The 15,894-nt window shown below is 49.1% G+C and overlaps 1 protein-coding gene across 4 annotated transcripts in view; it reads left to right on the plus strand.

Annotated features, from left to right (window-relative positions):
• Window positions 1-15,894, plus strand: part of LOC124065480 (DENN domain-containing protein 4B-like) — a 27,344-nt gene continuing 11,450 nt past the window's right edge. Inside the window, exons 1-13 of one of the 4 annotated variants that reach the window (XM_046400919.1) lie at window positions 1-154; window positions 9,423-9,773; window positions 11,104-11,359; window positions 11,577-11,646; window positions 11,952-12,121; window positions 12,245-12,486; window positions 12,862-12,928; window positions 13,736-13,794; window positions 14,252-14,396; window positions 14,481-14,656; window positions 14,750-14,850; window positions 15,070-15,285; window positions 15,652-15,797. In XM_046400919.1, the coding sequence (XP_046256875.1) occupies window positions 9,442-9,773; window positions 11,104-11,359; window positions 11,577-11,646; window positions 11,952-12,121; window positions 12,245-12,486; window positions 12,862-12,928; window positions 13,736-13,794; window positions 14,252-14,396; window positions 14,481-14,656; window positions 14,750-14,850; window positions 15,070-15,285; window positions 15,652-15,797 (1,980 nt within the window). In that variant the 5' untranslated portion in view covers window positions 1-154; window positions 9,423-9,441. The other 3 variants (XM_046400918.1, XM_046400920.1, XM_046400921.1) reach the window with 3 other exon arrangements.

Below are 15,894 nucleotides of genomic sequence, written 5' to 3' on the forward strand. Positions count from 1 at the left end.
GTCGTTACCGGAAACGATACGTGCGTCTGTCTGCAACTTGGCGGGTCGCTGCGGCTCCTCACAGCAGACAGCAAACATGGACGTCACATGTGAGAGAATGACCTAAACATGATCCTTCCAGACATCTGTGGGAAAAACCAGCAGAGACAACGAGGTACGAACGATTTGATGACACATTTACCGACTTTACTGATCTTATTAACGGACCCGGTAGCCGTAACGTCTGAAACGAGCCGCCTGTTAGCGGGCTAACCCGGGCAGCTAACGAACGTCAAAAGCCTGACTCGTTTAACGGTAACCCCCGTGCGCCCATTATCGGACACGCCTCTCGTTCGCTTCCTTCGGTTTTCTGTTCTTCATATTTTACTCCCGGAACAACCGGATTGAGTCCGAGGCACGCGCCGTGTTTTTATCCTGGTTCACCGCGTGTTTGAGTGTCAGTCACGTTAGCTAAACCTGCGTTTAGCAAGTTAAAATAAACGGCTTCTGTGTTCGTTGTGATTTCAAACTGTGGAAGCGTGGGTCGAGAACAGGTTGCTCCTGGTGTTCAGTTAAAACGGATCTGAGCTACCGGAACACTCACTAAACCGGACGACAACCAACAGAACCTGCTCAGGTCTGCGTCCGGTAATGGAACCAGAGGGCTTTGTGAGTCCGGGCTTTGGCTGCGTTGTAGCGGCAGCGACCGTCGGCTGACACACGACAAGCCGAGGCAGAGCACCTCGACACACGGGCAGTTCTCACTTCACAACACTCTGGTTTCTGGATCATACAAAGTCACGAACGGCTTTTAAGAAGCAGAAGAAGTAAAGGCAGTATAACCGTGTCCGATAATGGAACCCGGCTGGGTGAGGGGGGGTTGAGGTTTAAATGTCCAGCAGCTGCTCGGGCCTGTTTGTTGCAGTGCAGCTCTCAGCATCAGAGGATTCCTGCAGACTGTGTGCGGCTCACTGGAGGTCTGTCTGTCCGTCTGTCTGTCTGTCTGTCTGTCCGTCCGTCCGTCTGTCTGTCTGTCCGTCCGTCCGTACATACGCCTGTCTGTCTGTCTGTCTGTCTGTCTGTCTGTCTGTCTGTCCACTGATTTCTGCTGGAGGATGAAACACAAACATCATCATCGTCACATGGGCCGACTGTGATGCAGGCAGCTAACACAACCTGAAACCAAGTCTGATCTCTTAAAGTCAAGGAAAAACTCAGCTTTCAAAATAAAAGTGAAAGTGAGATGAAGTGAGGCTTTTCCCAGGCTGCTCGTGTCGTTCAGGTGTGCTCAGGTGCGTCAGGCTCGGCTGATTATTTCAGGTGAAGGTGATTCGTGGCTCCGGATCTGCGGCTCGCTTATCTTTGCTTGCTTCTCCTTAAAAGATGTCCATGTTTTTTCACAAAGTAACGGAGAACAGAGCGCTGAGGGACAATTCCCGCCCTCTTTCTCACCTGTCCGCGAAGCTGGAAGTAGAGCGTGACATCAGAGTGGAACCTGGTGTGACAGGAAGCCACTTCAAGGGGCTCAAATGAGTTTCCTCTGCAGGCGTCCTGGGCTCAGCCTCGTGGTGCGTTCACTGACGCTGCACTGGTTTGACTGTGGGCCAGTTTGTGTTTTGTTACTGGTGTGTTTCATTTTGTGTATTTGTGCTGTGTTGGTGCATCGACTTTGTGTGTCATCTGGTCAGGTGATGCTCTGCTGTTTTTTTTGCTCTGGTTGATCACTTTAGTTATCATGTGACCACCGCAGGTCGCTCGTGATTGGTGATTGGTTTGAGTTAAATGCAGGACACACACACACACGTGCACACACACACACGTGCACACACACACACAGAGGCACACACACTCACACTCACACACTCTGCAGGTGAAGACTGAAGCATGTTTGTGTTGGCAGACTGCAGGACGCCTGAGACGCCGTCAGGACATGTTGTCTCTTGTAAAGAATTTGTCCCTGCAGAGTGACGACTGTGCTGTGATACCGGAGGAGGTTCCTGAGGACCCCGTCAGGCCTCCTGGACTTTCTGACAGCCCTGAGAGGACTCATGGGACAGTCAGCTCACGTTACGGTGGTGCTGTGTTCAGGGTCATCGTGAACAGGATGCACTGGAAGAAGTTTTTATAAGAGAGGAGATTCTGAATTCTGGGCCCAAAGCAGACGGCCGTAAACGTGACAGACCACAGCCAAAACGTTCTCTGGTGCCTTCACAGCACATCGTTCCACCCGGGTGCTTCTGATCAGGGTCCTGCGTGTCCCAGCATGCACTGGGACAGCGTCAGACAGCAGTCCTGGAGTCCTGCAGAATCGCTCCTCTACATTCCTGCTGCGCTGCGTTCACTGGCTCTTGTTCTCAGGAGATTATGCAACATCCCTGATGGACTCACAAATTTGGACGTAATTCTCGTGAGAGGACACGAGCACACCTGTCAAACGCGTCTGCTGTCACATGTCGACAGCATTTCCTGAAGGGTGTGTGCACGCAGTGAAGCAGCAGGAGGCCTTTTGCTTTTGCTTTTGTCTCGTTTGTCATGTGACGCGCCTCCGTCCGCCTGTCCGTCCGTCCGTCCGCCTGTCCGTCCGTCCGTCCGTCCGTCTCTCAGCGCTGTAAAGCATTCGTTAGCTCTCCAGTAAACGATGATTTTAAAATGCGACTTTATCTCTCTGTTTATTTAGTTGTGATTAACGTGAAGGAACGTGAGGTGAGTCTCTGCCCGGTTTGTCAGCAGACAGAAGTCACCTGTCAGGTGGGCTGCTGGCTGCTGATTGGCTGAGTGTGTGCACTCGCTTTTGTTTTGTGTCTGTTGAGTTTGCGTGTTTTTATGAAGGCTGTGAAGTTGGGCTTAGGTTGGTGAAAAAGAAACTGGAAGTTATACTCCTCACAAATATGAAGTTTTATTGAAGTTTTAAAGGGACAGAAGCAGAAATACGCAGTAGTTATACACATCATTTATACATATTAGTTCCGACATGAAACTGCTCACAACGAGGACTGTGGATTTACCTGAGTAACGGGGTCGCGATGGCTGCCGGGAGACGTTACGGTTGAGGTTTGACGTCCACTTGCATCACACTGAAGACAAAGCAGACGTCTCCTCAGCTGGTTTCTCAGGCAGGTAAACAGCACTGCAGGTAGGAGGACACACGTTTGGTCTTCATTCTGGGGTGAACTGTCCCTTTAAGTCTGAAACCTTCAGGGCAGCTTGGTGGACCAAAGCTCGTCGTCGTTATTTCTGTGACCTGAGATCATCTGTGAAATGACTTGAAAGTGAAGTGTGTGTGCGTGCGTGTGTGTTCGGTGGCCCTCGGCCGTGTTGGTCAGCCTCCGTCCTCCGTCCTCAGCCTCCATCTGTGGCTGAGTGTTGTTGTTGTTGTTGTTGTTGTGTTCTCTGCAGAAGCTTGTGGTTTGTTTGTGTGTGAGGCTGACGGTTTCGTTCATGTTTTGTTTCAGTGCAGAGAAACAGTGAAAACGTGTGCTGAAGCTTTGCTGCTTTTCCTCTCAATGTGTTTGTGATCATGTTGAGCTTTGGACTGTTGGTTGGACTGAACAAACTCTGTGAAGGAGACACTTTGTCCTCTGGCTCTTCGTGCTGAATTACAGTGAAAAGACTCACCAGCTGCAGTCCAAACGAGCTCCAGCTCAGGATCTGAAAACTTCCTGTAGCTTATTGCTGAGCTTGCAAACCTCCTGAAGCCACCTTGACCTGCCACACCCCCTCCACATGCACACACACACACACACACGGGTCCAGTTTCAGGATGTCCACTGAAACCCCTCTGCCTGTACAGTCGTCAGACTTCATCTGGACTGCACAATAGAGCACCGAGGAGTCCTGATAAGAGTCCTCATCTGAGGTTAAATATCAGTAAGACGAGAACAGATGCAGTATTTCACACAGCAGGTATCACATACAGTATGCATAGTATTTGTGTGTGTGCTCAGTGAAGGCTGCTTCACCTCAGCAGCTAAAGAAAACTTAATGATGAAACACAAACGCAAATCCGTCACTAATGCATTGGCTTCTACTGTACTGCATTGGCTTCTACTGTACTGCATTGGCTTCTACTGTACTGCATTGTGTTCTACTGTACTGCATTGGCTTCTACTGTACTGCATTGTGTTCTACTGTACTGCATTGGCTTCTACTGTACTGCATTGTGTTCCACCAGACTGCATTGGCTTCTACTGTACTGCATTGTGTTCTACTGTACTGCATTGTGTTCCACCAGACTGCATTGGCTTCTACTGTACTGCATTGGCTTCTACTGTACTGCATTGGCTTCTACTGTACTGCATTGTGTTCTACTGTACTGCATTGTGTTCTACTGTACTGCATTGTGTTCTACTTACTGTTCTACGTACTGTTCATATGGTGCAGGTCATGACATCACCCAACATCCCCCCTGAGCAAACAGCAGCGAGGAAAAACTGACCAATGACTGGCAGCTAAACTTCTTTCAATCTAATCTGGTCGACTAATCGTGGCGGCTCCAAACGCAAGCGGTTAGGGTTAAAACTAACCCTAAAGATGAACACGTTGAACAGACTTGCTAAAGTAACGGCGGCTCCAGACTCTGGCTCCAGATGATGTCACTAGAGCAAGATGGCCGCACTCGTGTTCAGGATATTTTGGTTTAGAGACTGTCAGCCATCTCTGTTGACCAGCAGTGTTAAGTGTGTCGACTTCCTGTTTGTGTTTGTTTGTTCCTCTGGTTGTTGTTGAGGTTGTGGACGTGGCGTCGCCACATTAGTGATTTTGGAAAGCGGCTGCGTGTCCTCTCAGTCGTCCTGATGCTGCTGTTCAGAAAGTGAGTCAGCGCTCGGTGGACGGACTAAATATAAACTCCAGATATTTAAATCTCCTCCAGGACTCGTTTCTGCTCCTCCACTTTCAGTGTCTGTCTGTGTCTCTGTCTGTCTGAGTATGTCTGTCTGTCTGAGTCTGTCTGTCTGAGTCTGTCTGTCTGTGTCTCTGTCTGTCTGTCTGAGTCTGTCTGTCTGAGTCTCTGTCTGTGTCTGTCTGTCTGAGTCTGTCTGTCTGAGTCTGTCTGTCTGTGTTTCTCTCTGTCTGTGTCTGTCTGTCTGTGTCTCTGTCTGTCTGTCTCTCTGTCTGTCTGAGTCTGTCTGTCTGTGTCTCTGTCTGTCTGTCTGAGTCTCTGTCTGTGTCTCTCTCTGTCTGTGTCTGTGTCTCTGTCTGTCTGTCTCTGTCTGTCTGTGTATCTGTGTCTGAGTCTGTCTGTCTGTGTCTCTCTGTCTGTGTCTGTCTGTCTGTCTGTCTGTGTCTCTCTCTGTCTGTGTCTGAGTCTGTCTGTGTCTCTGTCTGTCTGTCTGTGTCTCTCTGTCTGTCTTTCTGTCTCTCTGTCTGTCTGTGTCACTGAGGAGGCTTTAAATAACACAACATGGTTTTCCTGGTTCTGCTCGGGGCCTGGACCTCAGACCTCTACACTGTGTCTGGGTGCAGTTAACTGAGCTTTGGACATAAACAGGACTGAAGACACTGAGACGCTTGGACATTAAGGATGTCTCGAGTAGCATTAACATTCAAGATGAAAAGACAAGCTGCAGTGATGGGAGGTTTAAACGTTTCCATGACACGTGTGACCTGAAGGAGCAGCACACGCACACAGACACACACAGACACACACACACACACACACACACACACACACACACACACACACACACATACTGTTTGCTCCACAGACGTAGCTGCTGTGTCCTGACTGCAGGTCGGGTGGAGGAGGTGGAGGTTTTACAGCCGCCTGTAACTTTCACCAGAGAAACATGTCGGTTTTAGGTCAGACAGTTTAGCGGTCAGTCTCTGCTGTGTCGTGTGTTGTGTGTAGAGAGTACACACAGTACACACAGTACACACCTTACTGCATTGTACTCACTTACTCTGCCTACTTTACTGCGTCAGGTCATCGATGGCCATCTAATACACAGTTAATGTTCTGTTGATTCGCTCATTTCAGCGGTTAGGTCCACTCCTCTGTGCAGCGGGAGCTGGTCATGTGACTGCTGTGACGGATGATGTCATAATGACATCACTGAAGGTGTTGAGGGACGACATCCGTCACTGGTGTATGAGATGCTCGTGTGTTGCTGTGACACCAAGAGGAGACAAAGAGTCACTGTGATCCACGACCCTCCGTACCAGCTCACACACCACGCGCACACACACACACACACACACACACACACCATGCACACCACACACACACTCACACTCTCTCTCTCTCTCTCTCCCTCCCTCCATCCCTTCCTCCTATGCTGCGTCTCTCTCAGCTTTTCACTTGTTGACAACCTGAAAATTGAAAGCTTGATTTTTCTTCCCCTCCGCACCGCCGACTTCCTGTGGCAGCTTTTCAAACTAAGTGTCCCAGCCAGCCCTAAAGACTGACAGCTGCTCAGGTAGGACACGAGGCCGCTGAAAGACGAGACGGGGGAAACGCCTGAGAGGTGTTCTGTAGCGAGAACAAACAGAAGCAAAGGTCTTTTATTAACACCATCGCAGTTTGAGTTCCCGTGTTGGGTCACCTGCAGGCACCTGCTCAGGCCGTGATGCTCAGCGGTTTGGTCTATGAACTGATCTGACAGATCTGGAGGCTGGAGTTTGTGATGCTGATGAGTTGATGAGAAGTGATTTTAATATTCAGCCCGACCTTCGTCGTTGGTGATGTGACTCACCGATCTCACCGGCGGGCTCTCAAACTATACCAGAGACAGTGAACAGGAAGGACGCCTGCTGGGGTTTCCTGTCCCCTCGTCTGAAAGTTGACGTTGTGGACGAGTGAAGTGAAGCAGAGAAAGAGTTCAGGTTTCAGAAGCAGGTTTGAGTGGATCGATGGAAACCACAGCTGATAGCGAACGAATGGTGCAGCTGCGCTCACTATTAATAACGTCCTCATTTGACAAAGACTTCCTCTCGGGCGTCTCACTTCCTCTTTACTGCGACCCCGAGCGAACACTTTGATAAAAACACTTCTGCTTCAGCTTTAGGTGTCACTGAAACGAGCACGACGACCTGCCGTCTGCCGGAAAGCTGATTTGAAAACGGCTGATGTTCCAGTTTGTGAGCTTCAGAAAGTGTCCAACTCTGTCTGTCCCCTCTCCTGTCCCTGCCTGCCCTGTCTCCTCGTCCCAAATAATCATTTTCATTTCAGACATTTTAGTCTGAAGTTTTCAAATCCATTTCAGCTTGTCAGCTTGTTTCTGTTTAATATCTTTGTGAACTAAACGTAAGATGGTGAAGCTTGGGTGTCTCACTGTCTCACTCAGACAAAACGATTTTCTGCTTTCTGACATTTTACGGACCAAACAACAGATAGTCCACAGTACTTTCAGTCCTGTTTTAATGATCATAAATGTGATTGACTTTGACAGTAAGAAACTGAGCGTCCTGCACTGCAGTGAACTCGAGGTGTCCACGAGGAAATGTGGGCTTTTTGGTGTGTGTTTGTGTGTGTGTGTGTGTGTACACATGCAGGGTTTCCATTGTTGCACATGAGCCATTGAAAAAGGGAAGCGATTGTGATGAAATCAGCCGTTTCGGTTAAAAATTGCAGCTGCTGCTTTGCTGCTTGGTTTGGTCCAGTTCATCCCAAAGGTGTTGGATGGGGTTGAGGTCAGGGCTCTGTGTGGGCCAGTCAAGTTCTTCCACACCAAACTCATCCAACCATGTCTTTATGGAGCTTTGCTTTGTGCACTGGGGCACAGTCATGCTGGAATAGAAAAGGGCCTTCAACAAACTGTTGGTGGTGTGTTTTATCACCTCGGAGACCTGTGGTGTCACATGTGCTGCTCTGTCACCAGTATGTCATCGATGAACAGGAAGTGGGCTGAGAGCTCTCTTTCCTGTTTGCCAGCTGACCCCCCCCCCCCCACTTCCTCCTCCTCTGTCCTGTTTAATGCGTCTCTCTCACTTTCACCGTGTGATCACAACGATGGGCGTCCCCTCGCAGGACAAAATATCTCTGGTTTAAAGAAAGGGAAGGAAGTTAGTTTGAAGCGTCTGACTGACCTGCTCAGTGAGTTTAAACGGCTGATTATTACTGTTGACTGAAAGCGTCTGAAATGAGTGTGTCTGCGTGGCGTCTTTGCACAAACCCGCTCGTATCTTTACGTGAATCAAGCAGAATCTCCTCAGCTGTGTGTGTGGTGTGTGAGCTTTGGGGATTCAGCCGTCGCTCCAGCTCTGATCTGAGACAGTGGACAGACGCTGTAGACAGAGGAGCAGGAAGCGTGGAGACAGACGCGCACACAGTTTTAACACAGGAAGGACGTGCTGTCCACCTGCTCAGGGTCCTGTCAGAGACTCTTCAGTCAGGTGTGGTCTGCTGCGACCTGAAGAGACGTTTTCGGAGGACGTGTGGACAGTATCTGTGTGGACAGCTGGGCGCTGTTGTTTGTTTTTACGGCAAACGGTCACCATCGCTGACTCACTTTTGCCGAGTGGTTTTCATTGTCACAGTCAGCGTCCCCCAAACTCAACAGGTCATAAATTAAACCCAAAAGGTGAATGAAGTCGTGTTTGTTCTCAAACCCGAGCAGGTTTTAATCGTCTGTGTGAGGCGATGCAACACGTTTGTGCGCACACACGATGATGTCCTGTCCTGCAGCCTGCACTGCTTTATTTACTGCCAGATCCAACATTTCAGCTCCACTTTTGGCAGAGTTTTCAGTTTCAAAGTGAAGGTTTGTCTTCTCGTGATTCATTCAGTGTTTCCCTCCAGCCTGTGGAGGGCAGCGGACATTCGCTGTTACGTAAGAGTGTTTTCAGCATCTCACAGCATCACCACACGTCCTATTTTTATCACACACACACACACACCAGCATGTCCTCTGCGAGTCAGTTTAGTCACTCATTGATCTTGTACATAAACACCACCGTGACTGCTCTGTCCCAGTCTGTTATCGTTGGCTCTGTGGCTGAAGAAATAAACGTAAAACAAAATAAGACAGAAGAGTTGGAGGTTGGCTGGTGAGGTTGTGGGCTCTGACTCCCGATCGGCCCGAGTTAAGTCTACTAACCAGCAGCTCTGTGGGGTTATGTGCTCGTGATGCAGGCCGTTCACTCAGCTGTCTGAAACCTGCCTGGTTTCTCCCCTGTTTGTTCACCTGGATAGTTTTGTTGGGAGCTGCAGAGGTTTGCAGACGTCGGCCTTCTCCTCAGTGCAGTGGAACTGGATGACACTTAACTTGCGGTGCTCAAAGCACCAAAAGATACATCTGAAAAGCTCACAGTAATGATGACCTGGTAACTCCAGGACCTTGTAGGAGTAGGAGCAGTTTCATGTAGGAACTATTTTCTTTCTGTCTCACTGCACAGAGGGAAACGTGGGCCCAATCATGGGTGAAAGGCTGGCTAACCAAGTTAAAATATTTGTTTAAAATATGTACACTTCACATAATTGACCCTGACTGTCTTTCTCTTCACAGTGGAGGGCAGACAGGCGGCATGACAGAGGAGAAATGTCCCCAGCTGGTGGACTACTTTGTAGTGGCAGGTCTCGACCCTGCGGGGCCCTGGAGGTCCTTGGACGAGGATGGCAAGACCTCCGTCAACTCCTCATCGACTTCGTCGTCTTTGTCGGGACGAGCGGTGGAGTCGGTGACGGACCTGGCGGTGATCGCCCGGGGGCTCGGGGAGGAAGTGCCGGAGGGCTTCACCTGCATTGAGAGGACGCTGGGCGGACACTCGGCCGAGCTGAGCGCCGGCCTCATCAACAACCCACACCTGTACCTGTGCTACCGCCGAGGACAGGACAAACCACCCATACTGGACCTGGGGTGAGACGCCAGCTGTTCCCGCCAATCGGCTGTTTCGGTTTGGGAGTGAAAATGATTTCGCTGTGGAGTCCAGACACTCAGAAATATCCCTGAAGGATCTGAACAGCCATCACAGGGCTCGTTATTAATTTCTGTATTTATATATAAGTATGGGAAATTAAATAAAATAGGATTAAAAAATGCATAAAATAATAAATTAAATGGAAAAATTAGAAATAGAAAAGTGGAATTAATTTTAAAAAGCAATTTCATATATTGATAATTTTTTTTTCTTTTTTAATTTTGGCTGTTCTGGTCCTCCGTACAGGCGTAAGTTACACTGGTGGATTTCAGGGTTGGTATAATTAATAATGAAGATGTAATTTATTCTGCTGTTTTAATCTGAAATGACTGCAAGCCGCCAGTCGGCCTCACACAGAAACCAGCACACTGAGTTCATGTGATGCGCGTTAAAGCTGAGGCTTATGTAATGAAGAGGATTATGTAACGCAGTGGTGGGCAGCCTGTCGTGTTCTGGACTCCCGTTGGCGTCACACACTCGTCTCTTTTGTTTCTGTCATGTCCAACTATTTGATTATTCTGGATTACACTCGTTAGGGGATAACGAGGCAAATCCTCTTACGTTCCACATCGCAGTAGATATTTTTTCTGTCGTTTTGGGGCTGTGGGGAATCAGACTTAAACCTCCAGCTCATCAGATGGAGTCTGATTCTGTGGGGCTAATTTCTGAGGTCTTCTCTCAGACGCTGGGAGAGACACGAGGCAAAGATCTTGCGGGACAGGGACAGACAGAGTTGGGACCAAGTCCTTGCACTCGAGTCCCAAGTCCTAAACTTTCATTTTGAGTTTCGTGCCCTAAAAACATTTTAATATGTCCACTACTTTGGTTCAGGACCAAATACATCGACATTCACATCAGCCTATTTGTGTTTTATGGCTAATTAGCATAAGTTAGCGTGCTGAAACTTAAATTTCCTGCAAAATAGCAGCATGTGAGCCAGCTGGTGCCAGCATGTTGTTGGTGACTCAGTGACACTTTGTGATCCGATTTGGCCTCCCAGAGTAAAACACATCTGTTGAAATCTGAGTTCTGTCGTGTTTCAAACCATCTCCAAATGTGTTTGGGTTCAGTTCGGTTTGGATATCCAGTCTGGATGTTGTTTAATGACCGTCACAGTCGTTGCTAACCTCATCAGCTCTGTGGTGAACCAACATGTTGACACAGTAACAGTTAAAATCATCACCACAGAGATTCTCGTCAGCTTCAGAAGAAACGTTTTACGGCAGGAGGAGGGAGCTGATTCGCCTGAGTGTCGTCCTGTCGCTGCAGGGTTCTGTATGAGGGGAAGGAGCCGCTGAAGCAGGGCTGGTACGTCATTGAGACCACGCCCTACAGCCGCTCGGCCAGCCTGAGCTCCGGCGGCGCCCCGACGGCTCACCGGGTGTTTCTGACGTACCGGCGGGCTCTGGACTCGCAGGGCCTCCACACGCTGGGCGTCACCGACATCGCCCTGCTGCTGCCCAGCAAAGGAGAGGTCGCGCCGCACACCTTCTGCCGCGTCGACAAGAACCTCAACACTGGCATGGTGAGACTTCCTTCATTCTGCTGTTTGTGGAGCTGCTAGCGATGAGTCACTTCCTGTGGCGGCTTCACAGTAAACGTCAAGAAAAGCAGAAAAACATTGAAACAAGTGAAAGTGAATCTGCAGCCAGAGATAAATCAGCACCCCTATATGTGTTCATTGTGTTGTTGAAGAAGTGGTGGACTCTGCAGGTCAGTTTGTCTGTTTGTCTGTTCTCCAGTGGGGTCCGGGTCTGTACGTCTGCTACAAGAGAGCTGTGGCCAAAGCCAACGCCCTGGTCTACAAGGCCTGTGAGTATCCAAACCCCAGCTCAGGACTTTCAAACCGTGTGAATACGCTTTGCATTGGCTTTGTGTGTGATGAAGCCACATGAAAGATTCACTTCATGCTTAGTGTGAACACAAAGAAATTCTTTCCACCCAACATGGTAGAGGTTTAAAGGTTTAAACATGGCTGAGAGGGACGTCCTTGTGTCTTCTGGCAGCTCGACAGGACATGTTTCCCCAGCTGTCACAAGCGAGGGAAGTGAAGGTTTGGTTGTCACAGCAGAGACAAATCAGTGTTTTGTTAAGATGAAAATGTTCCCGTGCTGCAGGTCTGCTCAGCCGGTACCCGGAGGAGGACCTGGAGTCGTTTCCTCTGCCGGACTCGGTGCCAGTTTTCTGTCTGCCGATGGGCGTCACCGTGGAGAGCTGGCCTCTAAACACCAAGTACCAGCTGCCCGTCTTCTCCACCTTCGTCCTCACCTCCGCCTCCGGGGACAAGGTGGGGGAAGCAACACCACATACACGCAGATTTCTGCTTAAGAAAACCAGTGAGCGCAGAGGATTCTGTTGAGGCTGTTTTAAACGCTTCCTGTCTGTGAAAACCCTCCCGCCCTCCCTGCAGGTTTACGGAGCGGCCATCCAGTTCTACGAGTCGTTCTCCCGGGAGCTGCTGTCGGAGCGGCAGAGCGTGAGGCTCGGCCTGCTGAGCGTGGTCGACCGGCGGCCCATCACCAACCGCAGCCTGCAGGTGAAGAAGAGCATCTGCGTCCTCTCCCACTGGCCCTTCTTCACCGTCTTCCAGAAGTTCCTCACCTTCATCTACAGATACTCCATCTCCGGACCACACGTCCTGCCGCTCGAAAAGTCAGTCCGCCATCTGAGTTTGGAGTTTTTTTTCCTCCTCATTTCAGATGATTTCAGATCACATTTTTGTTTTTAGCCTGAATCAGATCTGCTGCTGGTCTGCAGCCGTTTTATTGATGATGTATTTATCACGTGAAGAAAGACCTCAGCATGAAAATTTTCTTTAATTCTCAAAATGTGCATACATTTTTCATCAGTGTCTTCGTTTGAGGGGAGGCTTTTTTAGCCTCCAGATGTCAGCTGATATTCTGAGCTTCACAATTTTGAGCTGAAACTCTGAATACGAGTCGGATGCCTCCAGAGTACTTTATTACCACCCAGAAATGTGGTTTTATTGATGTTTATTGATTTGATTTGTGTTTGCTTGCCCTGCAGACACATCTCCAGCTTCATGCACAACGTCCCGTTTCCCTCCCCCCAGCGGCCTCGCATCCTCGTTCAGGTAAAGACGAGATGACACTTCTGGTTCTCTTCAGGTCATCACAGATAATGAATGATGTGACTTTGGAAGTGGTTTGACAGACCGGAAGAGCTCGCCGCCGATGTTGCCCCTGGTTTATAAAATCAGGCCCAGAGGAAGTCGCGCACAGAACTTTATTGATATTACTGACCTAATTGCTTCACTTCCTCCTTCAACAGGATGAAGGTGGTGATCCGGTAGCAGCCTCAGCAGGGTAACTGTGCCCAATCAGAAGCAGTCAGGCTACTGATCGTTTCCAATTGCTTGAGCTAATTCTGTCAATAAAAAATAATTCACTGATGATCAATGGGGTTCAGATGTGATTTCACTCAGCTGCATGCAGGTGGACGATGATTTCACATCAGCGATAATTTAAAATGAAATTTCCTGCGTGAGACCAAAGATTCATACATTTTGAAAGTAAAAATGCTGTTCATCATTCATCTCAGTTATGACAACGTTTTACTCACCAGCTTCAGCTTTACGAGGGCTGGCTGTTTCACTCAGGTGTGAAATCCTTAAATGCAGAGCAGACGTTCAGGTGGTTTACCTTCTCTGTTGCCACTTGAGTGGTGGTTGAGACCAGCAGGTTTGTTGAACACCTGTCTGACAGCTCGTGTACCTGTAGCCTTCTCTCCCTGTGACCCAAATCTGTTTCGTTTATCGACCTTCAGAAATAAACTGAGTGAGTAAAATCTCCTCATAACTGGAGGAATGAAAAGCGATCAGATGAAATCAGATTCTTCCTCAGGTGTGTGTGTTGTGAGTAACGCTGACTGTGTCTTCCAGCTGTCCCCGTATGACAACCTGCTGCTGTGCCAGCCCGTCTCGTCTCCACTGCCTCTCAGGTCAGTGAACACAAACGCAGAACAATCACTGACTCTGGGTCAGTCAGTCCAGCCTCCACAGCAACAGCATCTGCATGTGGAGGATCATCACTACAATACATTTTATATTTTTGGTACACCATTGTTATCTACTTTCACTGTTATCAGTTTATTATTGCTGTTGTTCAGGGGTTGGGCTTGGCTCCTTACTTCCAGTGAAGGGAAATCTTAAAGCCTTCCCAAAAGAGTGGAAGCTGTTACAGCTCAAAACTATTCAGAGTGAAATGCCATTCAAGTCCCTGTTGATCTGATGGTCAGGTGGTCCAATACTTTTGTCCATACAGTGTAGGTTACATTCCATCCCTGTGGTGTAACGCACTCCAGGGTTAGAACACACAGTAATCGTGTCCTTATTGTGTGTGAAATGAAACGATGGTGTGCGTGTGTGTGTGTGTGTGTGTGTGTGTGTGTGAGACAGTGGTGCGAGCTTCCTGAAGCTGCTGCAGAACCTCGGTCCAGAAAATGCCTGCACATTGCTGCTCGCTGTCCTCACTGAACACAAACTGCTGCTCCACTCTCTCCGGCCAGACGTCCTCACCTCTGTCAGCGAAGCCCTCGTCTCCGTAAGACTAGAACACACACACACACACACACACACACACTCTGACTGTATTTAATAAGGTCTGTATGTCTCTCTGTGTCTCCAGATGAGCTTCCCCCTGCGCTGGATCTGTCCCTACATCCCTCTGTGTCCACTGCAGATGGCCGACGTGCTGTTGGCTCCGATGCCCTTCATCGTGGGCGTCCACTCCAGCTATTTCGACCTGTACGACCCCCCCGCCGACGTGGTCTGTGTCGACCTGGACACCAACACCATCTTCCAGTGAGTCCATCACTAAGCTCGACCGGAAAGACAGAAATCAAAACTGGCTTCCATGAGGGCAACAGAAACAATGTCTGATTTCTCTTGTCTCAGGTCGGAGGACAAGAAGCCGTTGTCATGGCGATCATTACCCAGGAAGCAAGGCAAGACTCTGTTCAACACCCTCAGCAGCCTCCACAAGACGCTGGAGAAGAGTGAGTGACTGACAACAGTGGCAGAAAACAGCATCGGGCTGCCTTTTTCTTTCCTTTTTATCTGCATTTTAAAACAGCAAAGTTAGATTAAAACATTAAAGTTAGCACACATATGTTCGACTGAATCTTTCATAGACTCACTCCCTCAGTGAGCAGAGAGTGTTTTTCGATATTAAAGGACCCCCTGCTGTACTTTCCCTTTTCTCCTCAACACTACAGTTTGCACTCCCGGTCAGGAGGAGGCGACGCTGGAGTTCCTGTTGACCGACTACGATCAGATCTACAGGAGTCAGAAGCAGCTGGAGCTGGAGATCCAGGAGGCGTTCCTTCGCTTTATGAGCAGCCTGCTGCGAGGGTACCGAAGCTTCCTGCTGCCCATCACCCAGGCGCCGTCGGACACCACCACCGACTGCAGCTCCCTGTTCAACCTGCAGGGTGCGCACTGGAGCTGAAATGACCAACTTAACTGGTTTATATTCAGGACTTTCAGGAGTTTTTTTTGGCTGTTAATGTGACCAGTACAGTCTAAACCCTCGGTAGTGACCCTGGAGACAGAAAACCCAACAGTCAGTGTGAGACAGAATAAAAGACGATTGAACTATTCCTGATGGAGTTTTTCTTAGAGCCCGAACAGAAGTGAAGCTAAAAAGTAAAGTTTGGGGTTTGAAATGGTTTCCCTTCTTAGGAGCCTGAGTGTGATGCCGGACAGAGTTTGAAGTTTGTTCTGTGGATTTGGATCTGATTGGCTCTACAAACAGTCGTCTGACTTTGGTCGATGAACTTGTCCTCCTCTTTCTGCAGGTTTCCTGAAGTCTCGGGATCGAACACAGCAGAAGTTCTACAGTCAGCTGACGAGGACTCAGATGTTCACTCAGTTCATCGAGGAGTGTTCCTTCGTCAGTGACCGACACGCCTGCCTCGAGTTCTTTGACGAGTGCGTCCAAAAGGTCAGAACCACGACTGCGACTCGCCGTCTGACTGATAATCAGATTCCTGCTGCGTCTTCACAGCAGAAGCGAAAACGTGTTTTACCGTGAAACTGTA

This window comes from Scatophagus argus, chromosome 9, assembly GCF_020382885.2.
Source record: "Scatophagus argus isolate fScaArg1 chromosome 9, fScaArg1.pri, whole genome shotgun sequence".
NCBI classification, from domain to species: Eukaryota; Metazoa; Chordata; class Actinopteri; family Scatophagidae; genus Scatophagus; species Scatophagus argus.